Source organism: Moschus berezovskii, chromosome 26 (assembly GCF_049115385.1).
Source record: "Moschus berezovskii isolate FMDL1 chromosome 26, NW_MosBer_1.0, whole genome shotgun sequence".
In the NCBI taxonomy this organism is placed as follows: Eukaryota; Metazoa; Chordata; class Mammalia; order Artiodactyla; family Moschidae; genus Moschus; species Moschus berezovskii.
In genome coordinates, this window is record NC_142485.1 from 38,830,105 (window position 1) to 38,848,133 (window position 18,029).

The 18,029-nt window shown below is 45.3% G+C and overlaps 1 protein-coding gene across 1 annotated transcript; it reads left to right on the forward strand.

Annotated features, from left to right (window-relative positions):
* The first annotated feature begins 13,997 nt into the window (after positions 1-13,997).
* Positions 13,998-15,809, forward strand: LOC148773779 (lingual antimicrobial peptide-like). The gene is made up of 2 exons (XM_088832786.1): positions 13,998-14,131; positions 15,613-15,809. Exons 1-2 carry the CDS (start codon positions 14,074-14,076, stop codon positions 15,747-15,749), a joined length of 195 nt encoding a protein of 64 aa, XP_088688912.1. The 5' UTR covers positions 13,998-14,073; the 3' UTR covers positions 15,750-15,809.
* Positions 15,810-18,029: the final 2,220 nt, after the last annotated feature.

Consider the following 18,029-nt stretch of genomic DNA (forward strand, 5'->3'; position numbering starts at 1 on the left):
CCAATACAATATTATAAAGTAAAAAAATAAATAAATAAACAAAACTGAGGGGGGGAAAAAAAAAGAAAGAAAGCCAGACATCTTGGTGAAAACGCTATATATAGAGGTGGGGGCAAAATCATGGTATTCCTACCAAAAAAGATGTAATAAAAATGGTAGTAGCTCAAAGTCCAATACATCAAAATCTAACCAAGTGCCCCCTTCCTCAAAGTTTAACTGGACAGTTACAATGAGGAACATTACCTGGCCAGATATGGCAGATTGAATATATTGGACCTCTACCAGTTAGTCAGGAATGCCAATAGGTATGTACAATAGTAGACACTTATTCTGGATATCTAGTTGGTTGTGCTTACAAACATACAAATCAGGAAAAATACGATTATAACTCTAGAAATTATAGTTTCCTTTGCTGTGCAGAAGCTTTTAATTTTAATTAGGTCCCATTTGTTTATTTTTGCTTTTATTGCCAATATTCTGGGAGGTGGGTCATAGAGGATCCTGCTGTGATTTATGTCAGAGAGTGTTTTGCCTATCTTCTCCTCTAGGAGTTTTATAGTTTCTGGTCTTACATTTAGATCTTTAATCCATTTTGAGTTTATTTTTGTGTATGGTATTAAGGGTTGTTCTAGTTTCATTCTTTTACAAATGGTTGACCAGTTTTCCCAGCACCACTTGTTAAAGAGACTGTCTTTTCTCCATTGAATATTTTTGCTTCCTTTGTCAAAGATAAGGTGTCCATAGGTGTGTGGGTTTATCTCTGGGCTTTCTATTTTGTTCCATTGATCTATATTCCCATCTTTATGCCAGTACCATACTGTCTTGATGACTGTGGCTTTGTAGTAGAACCTGAAGTCTGGCAGTTTGATTCCCCCAGTTCCATTCTTCTTTCTCAAGATTGCTTTGGCTATTAGAAGTTTTTTGTATTTCCATACAAATTGTGAAATTATTTATTCTAGCTCTGTGAAGAATACCATTGGTAGCTTGATAAGGATTGCATTGAATCTATAAATTATTTTGGGTAGTATACTCATTTTCACAATATTTATTCTTCCAATCCATGAACACTGTATATTTCTCCATCTATTAGTGTCCTCTCTGATTCCTTTCACCAGTGTTTTATAGTTTTCTATATATAGGTCTTTTGTTCCTTCAGGTAGATATATTCCTAAGTATTTAATTCTTTTCATTGAAACGTTGAATGGAATTGTTTCCTTAATTTCTCTTTCTATTTTCTCATTATTAGTATATAGGAATGCAAGGGATTTCTGTGTGTTGATTTTATATCCTGCAACTTTACTATATTCATTAAACTTCTGCACAGCAAAGGAAACTATAAGCAAGGTGAAAAGACAGCCTTCAGAATGGGAGAAAATAATAGCAAAAGAAGCAACTGACAAAGGATTAACCTCAAAAATATACAAGCAACTCCTGCAGCTCAATTCCAGAAAAATAAACAACCCAATCAAAAAATGGGCCAAAGAACTAAACAGACGTTTCTCCAAAGAAGACATACAGATGGCTAACAAACACATGAAAAGATGCTCAACATCACTCATAATCAGAGAAATGCAAATCAAAACTACAATGAGATACCATTTCAGGCCAGCCGGAATGGCTGCTATCCAAAAGTCTACAAACAATAAATGCTGGAGAGGGTATGGAGAAAAGAGAACCCTCTTACACTGTTGGTGGGAATGCAAACTAGTATAGCTACTATGGAGAACAGTGTGGAGATTCCTTAAAAAACTGGAAATAGAACTGCCATATGACCCAGCAATCCCACTGCTGGGCATACACACTGAGGAAACCAGAATTGAAAGAGACACATGTACTCCAATGTTCATCGCAGCACTGTTTGTAATAGCCAGGACATGCAAGCAACCTAGATGTCCATCTGCAGACAAATGGATAAGAAAGCTGTGGTACATATACACAATGGAATATTAGTCAGCAATTAAAAAGAATACATATGAATCCGTTCTAATGAGGTGGATGAAACTGGAGCCTATTATACAGAGTGAAATAAGCCAGAAAGAAAAACACCAATACAGTATACTAACGCATATATGGGAGAAGGCAGTGGCAAGCCACTCCAGTACTCTTGCCTAGAAAATCCCATGGACGGAGGAGCCTGGTAGGCTGCAGTCCATGGGGTCACTACAAGTCAGATGACTGAGCGACTTCACTTTCACTTTTCACTTTCATGCATTGGAGAAGGAAATGGCAACCCACTCCAGTGTTCTTGCCTGGAGAATCCCAGGGACAGGGGAGCCTGGTGGGCTGCCGTCTATGGGGTCGCACAGAGTCGGACACGACTGAAGCGACTTAGCAGCAGCAGCAGCAGCAACAATGCATGTATATGGAATTTAGAAAGATGGTAACGATAACCCTGTTTATGAGACAACTAATCTTTGAATGTACAGGCATAAAGTTGCTTCTATTATTTATATTCTTAATGCTTCTATGAGTAATTCCCATTTTGAATCTTGTTTATTTGCAAGATTTTTCTTGTTGATTATTGTTACCAGATGTTTCCCTTTTTAGAGAAGCTTTTTAAGGCAGCTTTGACTCTGTTGAGCCTCTCAATTTTATCTTTATTTTTATTGCATTAATACCTGGTATATATTAGTTGCTTTCTTTTCTTTATGATTATTCTGTTTATTTTGCTAACTTCTTAAACTGTCTGTATACTTGTATACTCATTGCTTTTCCTTTTTATGTAAAGTCTACTACATTTAAGGCCTCAGTGGATAATGTTTTCCATATCCTGTAGGTTTTAAGACTTTGTATTTTTGTTATCTTTCTGTAATGTTGTTTTTAAATGTCATGTACTCAGTAAGTGATATAAACACATTGTAAATTTTCAGTTTTCTAATAAAAAATTTTGAAAATTAAAAAAAAAAAACTCTAGAAATTATTACTCCATATTACGGTACCCCAGTTCAGATTCAAAGTGAAAATGGATCATACTTTAAAGTTAAGTTAATTAAAACCTATGCCCAGATGAGCAATATAGAATGAATTCATCATATCCCTTATTATCCCCAAGCAGCCGGTTTAATTGAATGGATGAATGGACTTTTAAAACAACACTTATTAAAGTTAGGAGTGGGAGAATACAAACAATGGAAAGATAATTTATTTGAAGCCTTGCAACAATTAAACAATAGACCTATTGGACAAAGTGAAACCCCCTTGATGAGAATGGTGAGTCCTAATCTTAGTTTATCTGTGGCCATCATTTCAAGATAGGATGCAACTTAAAGTATTAGGAAATGCAACCAGGAGCTATGAAATCTTTTAAAGCCACTCCTGAAGCAGCTGGATTGAATCTATATTCTCTTGAACAGGCTCATTTAAATCCCTCAGATACTAAAGTGCTTCCTACAGGAATTGGAATTAAATTAACTCCCGAAACATCTTGGCTTGATTAAAAGCCATTCTAGCCTGGCCATTAAAGTTATACAAGTCTTGGGAGGAATAATAGACAATGATTATCAAGGGGAAATTAAGGTTATTTTACAAAATGGTGGGGACTACCTGGTGTTAATTGCTGCTCCAGACCAGATTGCACAATTATTCATTTCGCCCTACTTTCATTCAGAGTTATCTATTGGAATGTCCCCTGCCTTGCAAACCCTTTGGGGAGACAAAGCATTTGGATCCTCTAATCTAACATGTCCTGGGGCTAAAATATGGTTTAAGTTACCCAATATGAATAAACCAGAACCAGCTGAAGCTATAGCCCAAGGCCCAAAAATGTAATTGTTGCTATGACTATGGGAATGGAAACACCTAACCATATCCCTTTACAATATTGCTATACTCAAGAAACTTAAAATATATATAATGTTTATCACACAAACTGGCCTAACAGATCTTCTCCTGAGAAACTTTGTCACTTGGACATGGGCCAACCCACAGGATGTCTTCCTCTCTTGGGCCTGCTTCTATGCAAACTTCCAGAGCCAGTCATACTGTTGGGTCTGTGGAGCTCTACCACTATCCTCCACTTATGGACTGCCTTGGTGGGTGTCACCCTTAAATGGACCTGACTTTCAAAGAAGTATGTCATTTTATTCAAAAAAATAAAAATCAAGCCAGAAGTTTAAATGTCCTTAATATGACTTGTTAACTTGGTGTAATAATACTGATGGATTAGGACACAATTTGCATTTTGATTATGATCAAGCAAAAAGAGCTGCCTGTGACAATTATATGAAAGAAAGAACCAATGCTAGCCATGCCCATAGGGAAACCACAGCTACACGATATTGTCTCCTCAAATATGCCAAATTTGGGACCAATATAAGTGGGTAATTTCAGAAAAGGGGCAATTGATAAAGGCACCCCCCATTTGTTGGGAACAAAATAATCATACCAAATTGTATCCTAATAGTACTAAATCTCTAGCATTCCTACCAACATCTTGTGTAACATCTTGATTACATTTGTAATCATTGATTACATTTGTGTAATCAAACAGTAACAGTGAATCATATGAATTCATCAGATTCTGTCATATGGCCAGGAACTGATTGGATAAACAACCCAGGCATATTATTTTAGCCCCAAATGGAACTCACTGGATATGTGGGGTTAATCTTTGGTCCTGGTTACCCACAGGATGGACTGGAAGATGTACCCTGGGACTGTCATTTGCACGTGGTCAAATTTTAAATGAATTACCACACACCCCAGCCAATTTCCCTATAGCACAGGCAAGACAGACATGATCTGTGTTCCAATGGTATGGCTACTTAGCTGCAATATTTGTGCCATCACTTGGCACCATTGAGATAATACTCATAGTAGAAGCCTTGACTAATTTCACAAAACAAGCTTTAATGCTCAAAGCCATACTTCAGAATAGAATGGCATTAGATAGGAAAAGACTGATGTTGGGAGGGATTGGGGACAGGAGGAAACGGGGACGACAGAGAATGAGATGGCTGGAGGGCATCACCAACTCGATGGACATGAGTTTGAATGAACTCCAGGAGCTGGTGATGGAAAGGGAGGCCTGGCGTGCTGTGATTCATGGGGTCACAAAGAGTCGGACACGACCGAGCAACTGAACTGAACTGAACTGAACTGAGATACATTAACAGTAGCGCAGTAAACTTGTGCCATAATTCACACAGAATGTTGTATATTCATCCCTGATCGTAGTGCTAATATGTCAAATTATCTTCAACATATGAAGGGAGTGATCAATAAGTTAAACAACCCTGATGGCATCACCGACTCGATGGACATGCGTTTGAGTGAACTCCAGGAGTTGGTGATGGACAGGGAGGCCTGGCGTGCTGCGGTTCATGGGGTCGCAAAGAGTCAGACATGACTGAGCAACTGAACTGAACTGAACAGAACTGAACTGAATGTATCTATATGGGACTCTTTGCTGTCTTGGTTTTCCTCACCTTCACATTGGATAATGCATGCTTTGGTTTTTCTAATCACACTTACCGTTTTGTTAATTGTATGTTATTGTGCTATGCAATGTTTATCAAGTCATGTGCACCGTTAATGTTAATGCTTATAGTTACTATAATACTTGACTTCCTCATGACTTGTAACACGAGGGTCAAAATGTAGTGCAATGGCTAATCATTTCATATTACTGTACCAATCAGTCACCACTTTGATGAAGCATGCACCTGATGTACTGTGTTCATTGCTTGTACCCAAACAACATGTGTACTTAGACATTACTTGTACTTAAACAGCTTATGTACTTAAACATCATGAAGAATGGGAGCATCATGAAAACATCCACCAAGAAAACGGAAAAGCATCATCAGTAGATAAAGATCAGGAACAGTAGGGTTTGGGGAATACCGTTTTTCTCCTTTGATCTGGCCAATCAAGGGGCCAATCAGGTTTTTTTTTTCCATTTCCCTCATGTGCAAACTCTTTGAACTCCTTTGAGAACTTTGCAAGATATAAAATGGCACACACCCAGACTCACGGTGAGTTCCCCTCCATGCATGGATGCATGTAATGGATGGTGCTCCCACTGGGACTCTGGTGCGCTGACCATGGCGACTGCCCAGCTGCTGCGAGCCAGATGAAGGTGCTTTCACCTGGACGGGTGGGTCATTTGCTAAGTGCTATTGTAAATTCACTTCTTTCCTTGATTTGTACAAGGCTCAATACATAATAAATTGGTTTCTGTTACCAACCTGTGCACTACATCTGGAATTCTTTAAAAGAACCACTGAAGCAAAGCAAAACACAGTTGATGAAGAAGTGACTGCCCTGGTCACGCCACCTTTGAGGCTGAGCTGAGTTCACAGACACGTTGTTAGTTGCTAGCCCCACCTTCTCCTTTACTCTTGATGGTATAGAAAAGAAAAAAGAAATAAAAGAAAGGCACCAGATAACTTATTAGAGTGATTCCAAAAGCCCTGGACTTGTACCATGGCCTTCCTACTTCAGGCAATGGCAGAATCACAAAAAGGTGCCTCTGTTCTGACTGACTTCAGGCCTGGATGAAATCTCTCTATGTCTCCAAACCCATCTCTCAGGAGCACCTCAAACTCTACCTCCTTCTTAAAATTGAGCCTTACTTGATTTTTGCATTCATTATATTTGCATATTTCTAATCTCCATATTTGGTTGCAGGATTTTGAAGTGCACTTCATCATTTCATCACTTCTGGCCTAAGCGTCTTGACACAAAAGCTCCTCCACACGCATTTAGTGAGTTGAAGAACATTCCAAGGCCTTGGAAGTGTTGCACTGTAACTATTTAGTGGTCTCCTGAGGTTGACACAGAACGATTCCAGCAAATGAAGTGGCAGGCCCGTCACCCCCTACTCGTGCCCCTAGTCACTAGCTTCTCAGAAGGCACTAGCTTCTCAGGAAGAAAGGGCACACACTCAAAGACAAGAGCTTGGATCCCACAATTCAACATTAAAAATAAATGGACTGTGATAGGACTGTATACTGCCCTCCTACAGTACACAACTAAGGAACCAGGCAAAACCTGTGAAACTACTGATTCAGACTCTGGCACAAGCCGTACAGGACCGTAATTGAGGAGAGAAGAAAACAAGTGAGGTGAAGGACTTCCCTGGCAGTCTGGTGGCTGCGATTCTGTGCTCCCAATGCAGGGGGCCTGGGCTCCACCCCTGGTCAGGGAACTAGATCCCACATGCTGCAACTAGATTCTGCCTGCCATGATTAAGGTCCATGGCAGCCAAATTAATGACTTAATTAATTAAATTTTTTAAATGTCTGTGCTCAACCATTTACAAAAAAAGAAAAGAAAACAAGTGAAGTGAGACTTATGGTCTCTCCAGCTTCTACAGAATTGCAGGGCTAAAGCATAGGGAACAAGAACCCAAACAGACCAACAATTCTTCTGAGTTGAAGAGAGTGGGGTCAAAGTTCAGAGAGTGCAGACATCTTCACTTCTGGACAGAAAACCAGCAACGGGCGTCAGGATCAGGGGTGTGTGCCTGTGTGCTAAGTCGCTTCAGTTGTGTCCGACTCTTTGCCACTCTGTGGACTGTGGAGCTGCTGAAAGCATATGGGAAAACTCTGTGCCTTTCATTCAATTCTAACACTGCTCTAAAAAATAAAGTCTAAGATACTAGATGGAATTTTGGTTCAGCATGATGGGATAAAGTGTGACGCTAACATTCTAGACACTATCTTAAGGAGACAGATGGTCATTTCAATTAAAAAAAAAAAACCAACAAAAACAAGGATCAGATATAAACTAGCTACAAAAAAACCCACTTGAGATATCAAATATAAAGGCAAATGGGTTTAAAATGAAAGGATGGAAACAAATATGCTGTTGTCATTGTTTAGACCCTCAGTCGTGTCCAACACTCTTGAGACCTCCATGGAATCATCCAGTCAAGATTACTGGAGTGTGTTGCCATGCCCTTCTCTGGGGAATCTCCCCAATCCAGGGATCAAAACCATGTCTCTGCATCTTCTGCATTTCAGGCAGATTCTTTACTGTTGAGCCAACAGATATGCTATGGAAACATTAAAGAAAACATTGTAGGCTGTGTTGGTTAATTGACAGGCTTCCTGGTGGCTCGGATAGTAAAGAATCTGCCTGCAATGCGGGAGACCTGGGTTCGATTCCTGGTTTGGGAAGATGCCCTGGAGGAGGGCATGGCAACCCACTCCAGTGTTCTTGCCTTGAGAATCCCCATGGACAGAGGAGCCTGGCAGGCTACAGTCTATGGGGTCACAAAGGGTCAGACATGACTGAGTGACTAAGCAGAGCACACAATCAAGTAACTTTTAGAACAAGGACCAGATAAAGAAAGGGGTATTTATCCTGATATAAAATGTTTAATTCATCAAGAATACATGTGAATACTGAATCAGAATGTACTTAGAAAAGGAATTTTAAAATTCTTTAAAAAAACTTACAGGAATAAGAGGAGAAACAGATAAATTAACAATTACAATTGGAATTTCCCTGGCAATCCAGTGGTTAAGATTCCAACCTTTCAATGCAGGAAGCACAGGTTCGATTCCTGGTTGAGCAACTAAGATCTCTTATACTGTACACAAAAGTCAACCCAAGATAGATTAAAGGTTTACACATAAGGCCTGAAACCACAAAACTCCTAAAAGAAAGCATAGGAGAAAAGTTCTTTGGCATGGGTCTCCACAAGGATGGTTTTGAGCTTGATACCAAAAGCACAAGCCACAAAAACAAAGCTAAACGGTAGGATCCATCACACTGAAAAGCTTCTGCACAGCAAAGGAAACAAGGAACAAACTGAAAAGACGGTGCTCTTTTAACGCTCCAGTGATCTCTGAGGCTGGAGGGGATGGCAGCAGTGTTGCGGGAAAGAGACCCGGCTGAGAGAGGATGGTCACATCCCAGGTCACGTCCGAGTCCCTGGGATGGCCGCCAAGTGTGGGTACTCGGCTTCGCACAGGCAGGGATTCAAGAGCGAGTCACAGTGAAGTGAAGGAAGGTCGATCCAGGGAGGAAACACGCTACACAGAGAGCGTGGGCCATCTTGGAAGGCAAGCGCAGCAGGAGGGTATGGGGCCGTCAGTGTTTATAGCGGTGGGTCCTTTCATAGGCTAATGAGTGGGAGGAGTATTCCAGCCATTTTTCGGAAAGGGTGAGGATTTCCAGGAAGTGGGTCAGCACCCACTTTTGGACCTTTATGGTCAGCCTTGGAACTGTCACGGCGCCTCTGGGTGTGTCACCTAGCTGCTGTGTTACAAAGGGATTAAAAAAAATGTATTTACTTCAGGTCTTAGTTGCGGTATGCAGGAAATTCCTTTCAGCACACTGGCTTAGTTGCCCCACGGCCTGTGGAGAAGGAAATAGCAACCCGCTCCAGGATTCTTGCCTGGAAAATTCCATGGACGGAGGAGCCTGGTGGGCCAAGGTCCGTGGGGTCGCAAGGAGTCGGACACGACTGAGCGACCTCACTTTCTGTCTTCCATGTGAAATCCTAGTTCCCAGGCCAGGGACTGAACCCACATCCCCTGCGTTGCAAGGCAGATTCCTAACACCTGGACCACCAGGGAAGTCCGTCATTCTGTTAGAGGTTGTGCCCCGCCCACTTCCGGTCTCATTAGCACCGATAGCTGGCGTTTGACAGCGCTGTTCCAGCTTTCGCGTTATAGGAGGATGCCCTGGTAAAGTTCTCAGGACACTGTGGTGACTGCAGGAGGCAGGCAGGAACGTTTGAAGAGAGGTTGATTTTGTTCCAAGTTACACTACTGCCACTTAGTAGACTGCGGCCTTGGACACACCTTTTTGTTGGATTTGTAGCACATTTTAATTGACTTTTAAAGTCAGTTGCCTGTGGCCTCAGACATGGCTTTCTAGTCCTCGGGACCATCTTGTATAAAACTTGGGTCATACCTACCTGGCGGGTTTGTTTAGGGGAATTCAAAGAGATAACTTGAATAAAGTGGCCAGCTACTGAGCAAGGCTCATTGCAAAATATTATTGTGGGACAAGTTCAAAGAAAAAACTACTAAAAGTGTCAGTGGTGGACCACAGCATTAGACCCAGCCCCAGTCCTCTTCTGAGGAAAGGTCACTGCCTGACTGTCAAAAGCCATGGTGCCCGCCCCGTCCACAGGAGAAGGAAACTAGGGACAACGGCCTCTGCCCATTAACACCCAGGGCTCGGTGCTGAGAACACCTGTTTGTGGAGTCATAGATGTGAAGGGCTTTGCTCTTCTAAACCTTATCTGTAGAACTGGGACACCCCTTCTTGCCTGAGGAACTGAGGCACTTTGCTGGAAAGACCCTGCCTCAATTTCCTACTCACAGGTTAAAGGTTTGGGGACACAGAAATTATCTTCCCTTTAAAGAATGAAACCCTGAGTAACCTCTTAGCCCAGGCATGAAGCAACCACGATCCACATGGCCTTGTTTGGCTTTGAACCTGTGAAAACTAATAATTCATGTTCCATTCCATTGCTCAGTCGTGTCCGACTCTTTGCTACCCCGTGGACTGTAGCCTACCAGGCTTCTCCATCCATGGGATTCCCCAGGCAAGAATACTGGAGTAGGTTACCGTTTCTTCTCCAGGGGATCTTCCCGACCCAGGGATCGAACCCGGGTCTTCCACATTGGAGGCAGTCGCTTTAACCTCTGAGCCACCATGTAGACTTGACCTAAAATTAATCCTCCCCTCTATCTTATACACTGAGAAGGCAATGGCAACCCACTCCTGTACTCTTGCCTGGAAAATCCCATGGATGGAGGAGCCTGGTATGTTGCAGTCCATGGGGTCGCTAAGAGTTGGGCATGACTGAGCAACTTCACTTTCAATTTTCACTTTCATGCATTGGAGAAGGTAATGACAACCCACTCCAGTGTTCTTGCCTGGAGAATCAAAGGGATGGGGTAGCCTGGTGGGCTGCCGTCTATGGGGTCACACAGAGTCCGACACGACTGAAGCGACTTAGCAGCAGCAGCAGCTGCTATCCTATATGAACCCATTTCTGGTTTCTGGTGAGCCATCCCATGGTTTCTTGGGTGGGTGACCTCCTTGCTGAAGCACCAGGACCCTTCCCTGATGGACAGAGATGCTCCTGGGCTTTATCTCCAGGATTAACATAGCTGCAAAAGAGTCATCTTTAGAGCTTACCAAGGAAAAATAAGCCACTGCAACTGAGGAATTCCTGACAAGGGCTGTGTCCCACTGGTGAGGAACCATGGCAAGAAACTCCCTTGAAACTCACCATGGCACCCTGACCAGCCTTTTGGAAACTCCCTTCTATGAAAAGTCATGCCTGGTCCTGCACATAAAACTGTATCAGCTTCCTTAAAAGAAAAAAAAAAATCTGCTGTGCTGCAAACCATAGATCATTAAGACACACCCAATTTTTGTTTATTTATTTAGGCTGCACCAGGTTGTAGTTGTGGCATGTGGGATCTAGTTCCCTGACCTGCTATGCCTTGGGAGTACAGAGTCTTACCCACTGGACCATCAAGGAAGTCCCGTAAAACAGAATTTTTAAAAATTACTTTAAAAAAAACTTTGAATTAGAGTATAGCTGATTAATAATGTTGTGATAGTTTCAGGTGGACAGCAAAGAGACTCAGCAATGCGTATACATGTATCCATTCTCCCCCAAACTCCCTTCCCATTCTAGCTGTCACATAATAGTAAGCAGAGTTCCCTGAAAAACAGCATTTTCAACGAAAAGACACAGTAGACAACAATTCAGTCTCACTTCTTTCTCCAGTGTGGTATTATAGCGTGTGTCTAAATTGACCCTGTAGTATAGATTATGCCTGCAAGGTCCATAAGCAAACAGATACATATATATATACATATTATGTATAGATAATTATATGTATAAGTAGATGATCTCTACCTCTCTCAAATATCATTTAGAGCCAAAGCAGAAGGAATCATGATCAAGACAACTTATTTTCCATCAGAAAAATCCTATCCCTGGGTGCCAGCCAGGGACTCTGTCTGCTCGAGGCAGCCTCCACGGCGTTGCCGAGCCTCAGATGCGAGACTCTGAGCCGCAGCGGGGGACCTGAACAGGACTGAAGCTCTGAGGGCTCCTTTAGGACGGGGTCCCCCCAGGTACCCACATTTCTAAAGGGCTTGGAGTTCTACTCGGAGCTGCATGGCAAGTTCCACCCTGAGCTTTAATGTTTCTGAAAAGCCAGGTCAGTGTCTCTCCAACACTGAAATGGATGGATGTTACTAAGTGAGGGATGTTACTTAGTGATGGAAGTTCCCCTTAACCTAGTGAAGGGGTCCCCACTGCTGGGCCTGCTTTGTGACACTAGGCTGGGGAGATGCGTTCAGTGGCAGCAGCATCCTCCCACTCTGTCTCTGATGAAAGGAAACGGAGCACCCATCTGCCCATCACATGTCCTACTATTTTATGACACTGGTGTGTGATTGTGTTGCGGTGAATTAAGAAGGTTTATTTCCCCTCTTTCTTTTTTCCCTTTTGTGTCTTTCTCCACTTTAACTGTTCCTAACCTACAGTCTGCACTGATAACCAAGGTTGTTCTTTTCAGAAAACTAACCTATTATGCAAACTACATCTACACCTATGGCCCTCCATTTCTGCAAGAGCCACATTCTGTACCTATTATCCTTTAACTTATTCTAGCCACATCCTGATACTTAAATTTATCGCATCATAAACCTCCCCTTGTAGTTTGTTTTTCCATCTCTTTGCTCGATGTTCAGTTCAGCTCAGTCGCTCAGTCGTGTCCGACTCTTTGCGACCCCATGAATCACAGCACGCCAGGCCTCCCTGTCCATCACCAACTCCCGGAGTTCACTCAAACTCATGTCCATCGAGTCAGTGATGCCATCCAGCCATCTCATTCGCTGTCATCCTCTCCTCCCGCCCCCAATCCCCCCAGCATCAGAGTCTTTTCCAGTGAGTCAACTCGTCGCATGAGGTGGCCAAAGTATTGGAGTTTCAACTTTAGCATCAGTCCTTCCAATGAACACCCAGGACTGATCTCCTTTAGAATGGACTGGTTGGATCTCCTTGCAGTCCAAGGGACTCTCAAGAGTCTGCTCCAACACCACAGTTCAAAAGCATCAATTCATGTTGATGCTTAACTTTATGGTGCACTCTCTTTGGAAGCCACCCCCTTGGAGTTTGCTTTCCCCCTTTTGTATTACAGGAAGAAAGTCACCAGGAAATCCCCAAAGGACAAGGGACCCAACCTCCGGGACCACCTGCTAGACCCCAATACCCAGCTACCTGACCCTGGCCTATCAACTGTTTCCAAGCAGTGCAAAAAGAGAGAATGCAGGACCCCTACACCTTTTGTCCCGTATCTCCAACCCCTGACTGTGAGCCCCGACTGTATGATCCCCTGGATTCCCGATGGAGGGGAGACAGGCTCCTTGAGGCAGGAGCCTACCGTGTTCTCCCTTCTGCTGGCTTAAGGGTTAAAGCCATCTTTCTGTTTCCTCCAAACTCTGTCTCTGCAATTTTTATTTGGCTCCGGTGGGCAGAGAAAACCAAGATTTTGGCGGCAACTGTTGCTGCCATCCCATAACAGGCTAGCTGGCGTGGCGAGTGGGTTGGGACCACTGGGTCTCTTCCCTCAGTGCCCCAGGGGCCAGAAACAGTGTGGCTGTCTCTATGGATGCTGGGAGTCAGCAAGTCTTGCCCAGGGAGTGAAACTGCCTCTAAACAAGTTAGTCCCCAGTTTGGCCTGAAACAGCCTCTCAGGGAAACAGTGGGCAGATTCAAAGCCCTAGAGGGGCAAGGGTGGGGCTGGGGAGTGGGTAAGCGAAGGTTCAGCAAGAGGTCTGTGCCCCATGCCACACCCCTGCCCATCAGCTGAAATGACTGCCAGGGAGAAGCTTCCGGTCAAAAGGGCAGCAGGAAAGCTTTTTCTGGGGTTTTCCACAGCCTCATTAGCATAAGAGTGACTGACCCTGCTTTGTGCTACAAAGGCCACTCCCATGACACACAGGGAAGAGGCTCAGTTAACCAGTTCATAATAACCAAATCCACAGCCAGCGCGGAATTCCTCCCGGAACCTGGGACCTTTATAAAGCGGCAAGCGCAGCCTCTTCTCCAGCGTCAGCCGCAGAGCTCGGGAGGCCAGCATGAGGCTCTATCACCTGCTCCTCGTGCTCCTCTTCGTGGTCCTGTCTGCTGCGTCAGGTGAGCTTGTGGGAGCCGTGGGCTCTTTCTTCGTTTCTACCTTCTTCTGACCTGCTATCCTCATCTACACGTGGTCAGACTAAACCCACCGTATCTGATGTTTCTGAGAAGCCAGCGCTGAGTCCTTAGTAGCGAGAGGGGTCTGAGAACCGCCCTGCAAAATTCCTGGCTGTTTCTAAGCCACTCTAGCGAGTCAAAGCTTCTGAGCCCGTCTCCTCATTGGTTTCATGAAGAGGAAACAGAAGATGCCTGTTAAGTGACTTTCCTTTTATTTTTCATTAAAGCAAGAAATTTGACTTTGTCCCATGACAGAAGCGCAGCATGTGGTTTATAAACCTTTCTATTTGAAGGGTGGTGGCTCTGGGTGACCAGAGAAGTCCAGAGGAGAGTCAGGCTGAGCCTGGGCTTTGGGAGCTGCCCTTGGGACGCTCCGTGCTGAGTCTACTCAGCAGGAAGGTCCTCCAGGATGCCTCGCTGAGGATGCGACCCTCACTCCACAGCTGGGAGGCAGCATACCCAAGGCAGTGTCTAGCATCGGATGTCTAATTTGCATCTTACCCTTGATATTTCCGGAAATAGGATGAAAATATGTAGAAAGAAAGGAGGCAGGGAGGGAGGGAGAGAGAGGATGCGGAGACTGAGACCTGAGACAACTGATTAGATGTCAAAATCAAGTGGAAAAGCCCTTGTCCGATCAGTGTTGTTTATGACTGTAACCCAGCTCTTAGCACAGCGGCAGGGGGAGAGGACAGGGGTGTGAGGAAGACGGCCTCTCAGGGCCCGGGGCCCGGGTTCAATCCCTGCGGCGGGGACTAGAGAGGGACCAGAGGTGCCTTGAGGTCAGGAGGAAAAAGGCGTGTGAGAAGGACGGAAAGGAGCTGGTCGGGAGGAAACCACGAAGGCAGGAGGAGAGTGCCTGACTCGCACCAGCGCTGAGGGCGTTCTGACTCAGTAGAGACAACGATACAGAACTTTTTTTCCGAACCATTGTCACTGTCAGTTGTAAGTTACTTTGAGAGTCAGTTCTCTTTAAACAGTTCTTACACTTTCAGCTGCATCTTTTCCTCCTATCTCAGCTCCACTACTTGACTGCCTCCATGAGTCAGAAAACTAAACGGTGAAAATAGGCGCCCGCAGGCCGCTTCTGACTCCTGGAGGGAAGGTGGATGTCGCAGCGCTTCCCTGTCTGTGCCCTCGTGGTGGAGCTGACCCCGCACACACCGTGCTCCTCACGCCCCAGTCCCTCAGCCTCTGGTTCTGGAAACATGAGGATCCACCAGGGCCTGGGCAGGGTCAGCGTCTGTCTGGAAGCGGGTCCACGTTGTCCTGGACTCACATCCTGTTGTCACTACGTCGTGTCACGTCGTGTCTGCATCTCAGCACAGAAAGCCCCAGGGCCTCACTCAGAGGGGACACAGCTGGCCTTCTCGAGATGCCGCTTTCCTGCTCACACGTTTTTTCCCTCTTCGTTCTCTTTTTAGGATTTACTCAACAAGTAAGAAATCCTCAAAGCTGCCGTAGGAATAAAGGCGTCTGCGTGCCGATCAGGTGCCCGGGAAACATGAGACAGATTGGCACCTGTCTTGGGCCCCCAGTAAAATGTTGCAGAAGGAGGTAAAAGAAGGCGAAGGCGTGGCTGGGACCGATGTGGAGTCAGAAACTGCGCCCTCCGACAGAGCGTCTAAAATTTAAACCAGAATAAATTTTGTTCAGAGTTAAAGAATCTTGCCCACTGGTCACTGAGGTTGTTGTGTGGTGTCTGATCCCGGGCATATTCCAAAATCCCTGAGGATGCTCTCTGAGCTCCCCATGCGAACCATCAGGGAATCATGCTGGGGTGCCCTGTGCTCACAGGTGTGCGGCCCCCTGTTCCTTGGGGGCCTGACCTTCCCCAGCCCCTCTGTCTGCTGTTCTTCCTGTTTCCCGGCCCAGGGCACCCTGACCTGCCCCGCGTCTCCCCTCAAACATGCACCCCAGGGGTCCAGAATCACCAGAACACCAGCCCCGTGGGAACCCCCGCCCCCAGTCCAGGAGGAAACCCTCTCCTCTGTCCCCCTGCAGCCTCACTTCTGTTTGGTTTGTGCTTCTTACTCCTGCCTCCTGCGCATGTGGATACATTCTGATTCCCTTTGGGGCTGTAAGATCTCTACAGGCATGGACTTGTCCTGTTCCTGTATGTGCTGGGCATTGAGACGAGACATTGCTTCACAAGTTGCCATCAACTGAATGACAGAGTTGACATGGACAAAGCATGTGTCTCTGTGTGGACATGAGACGATGCAACTAAATGCAACGGGAAAGCAAGTCCTGTGGAAAGCACAGCTCAATGAAGACACCACAGCTCAGAAAACGGAGGCCGCGAGGGGCGCGGTGAGCGTGCTGGCCTCAGCCTGCTTGCAGTTTCCTCAGAGGGTTTGCGAGTTAAACCAAGGGCCTTGCTGGTGCACGCTGCATGTGTGAGCAGCTCGCTGGTCTTCCCTCAGTGCAAGCTGAGGTCACCAAGGGGATGGTGTTAGGAGACAGGGCCTTTGGGAGGTGATTTGGTCATGAGGGTGGGGCCCTGCTGGCTGGAATGAGGGCCTTTATGAAAGAGACCCCAGAGAGATCGCTCACCCCTTGTGCCCTCTGAGGACACAGGGAGAAGACTGCCGTCCACCAGCCACCTGCTCTGTCTTGATCGTGGAGCTCCCAGCCTCCAAAACTGAGAAGTAAGGGTCTGTTGTTGGTAAGCCCCCTATTACAATACCACATGTAAAATAGATAGCCAGCAGGAATTTGCTGTGTGACTCAGGGAACTCAAACAGGGCTCTGCGACCAGCTAGAAGGGTGGGATGGGGAAGGAGATGGGACGAAGTTTGGGGAGGGAGGGGACATGGGTGAACCCATGGATGATTCTTGTTGAAGTATTACAGGAAGCCACGAAATTCTGTAAAGCAATCATCCTTCAGTTAAAAAACTAAGTGCAAAAAAAGAGCCGCCTGGCCTATGGTGTTTCTGTTTCAGTAGCCTGAAAGGGCAGACGCATGACAAGTGAGAATTACAGCACAGGTGGCATTAAGGTTCCTAACCATCCGGCCTTAAGATAGGGAAATGACGTGGGTTATCTGACTGTGCCCAATGTCACCTCATTACAAGGAGCCTTAGACGTGGAGGAGGAACGCTGACCAGTGTCAGAGAGATGCGCGCTGAGAGACTAAACCTGCCCCAGCTCACGCTGACGTGGGGGGGCCATAAGCCAAGGAAGGCAGGCAGCTTCTAAGCGTGAAAAGGAAGGAAGCCTCCAGAAGGAATGGCGTCCTACTGACACCGTGATTTGAAGCCAGTGAGACCCATTTGGGACTTTGGATCCTCAGAACCACAATAACAAGTATGTGTTCCTTTAAGCCACTTCAGTTCAGTTCAGTTCAGTTCAGTCACTCAGTCGTGTCCGACTCTGCGACCCCATGAATCACAGCACACCAGGCCTCCCTGTCCATCACCAACTCCCAGAGTTCACTCAAATCCACCTCCATCGAGTCGGTGATGCCATCCAGCCATCTCATTCTCTGTCGTCCCCTTCTCCTCCTGCCCCCAATCCCTCCCAGCATCAGAGTCTTTTCCAGTGAGTCAACTCTTCGCATGACGTGGCCAAAGTATTGGAGCTTCAGCTTTAGCATCAGTCCTTCCAATGAACACCCAGGACTGATCTCGTTTAGAATGGACTGGCTGGATCTCTTAGCTTGAGGCAATTTGCTACAGCTGCAACAGGAAATCAATACAGCAATAGCTTAAAATCATGCCTTGAGCCTAAAATTAGCAGCTCAAAATAGCCAAACCTGCGTGTGTTTAATGGAGGAAAAGAGTGATAACATTTTATTCAGCTTTATATTTCTTTTTTCACAGAAATGCTCATGGTGCA

Bases quoted from the DNA above. Each gene is read 5' to 3' on its own strand.
- LOC148773779 (XM_088832786.1), top strand. From the start codon at position 14,074: ATGAGGCTCTATCACCTGCTCCTCGTGCTCCTCTTCGTGGTCCTGTCT. The intron at 14,132-15,612 runs GTGAGCTTGTGG...TTCTCTTTTTAG, and splicing joins GGTCCTGTCTGCTGCGTCAG to GATTTACTCAACAAGTAAGA.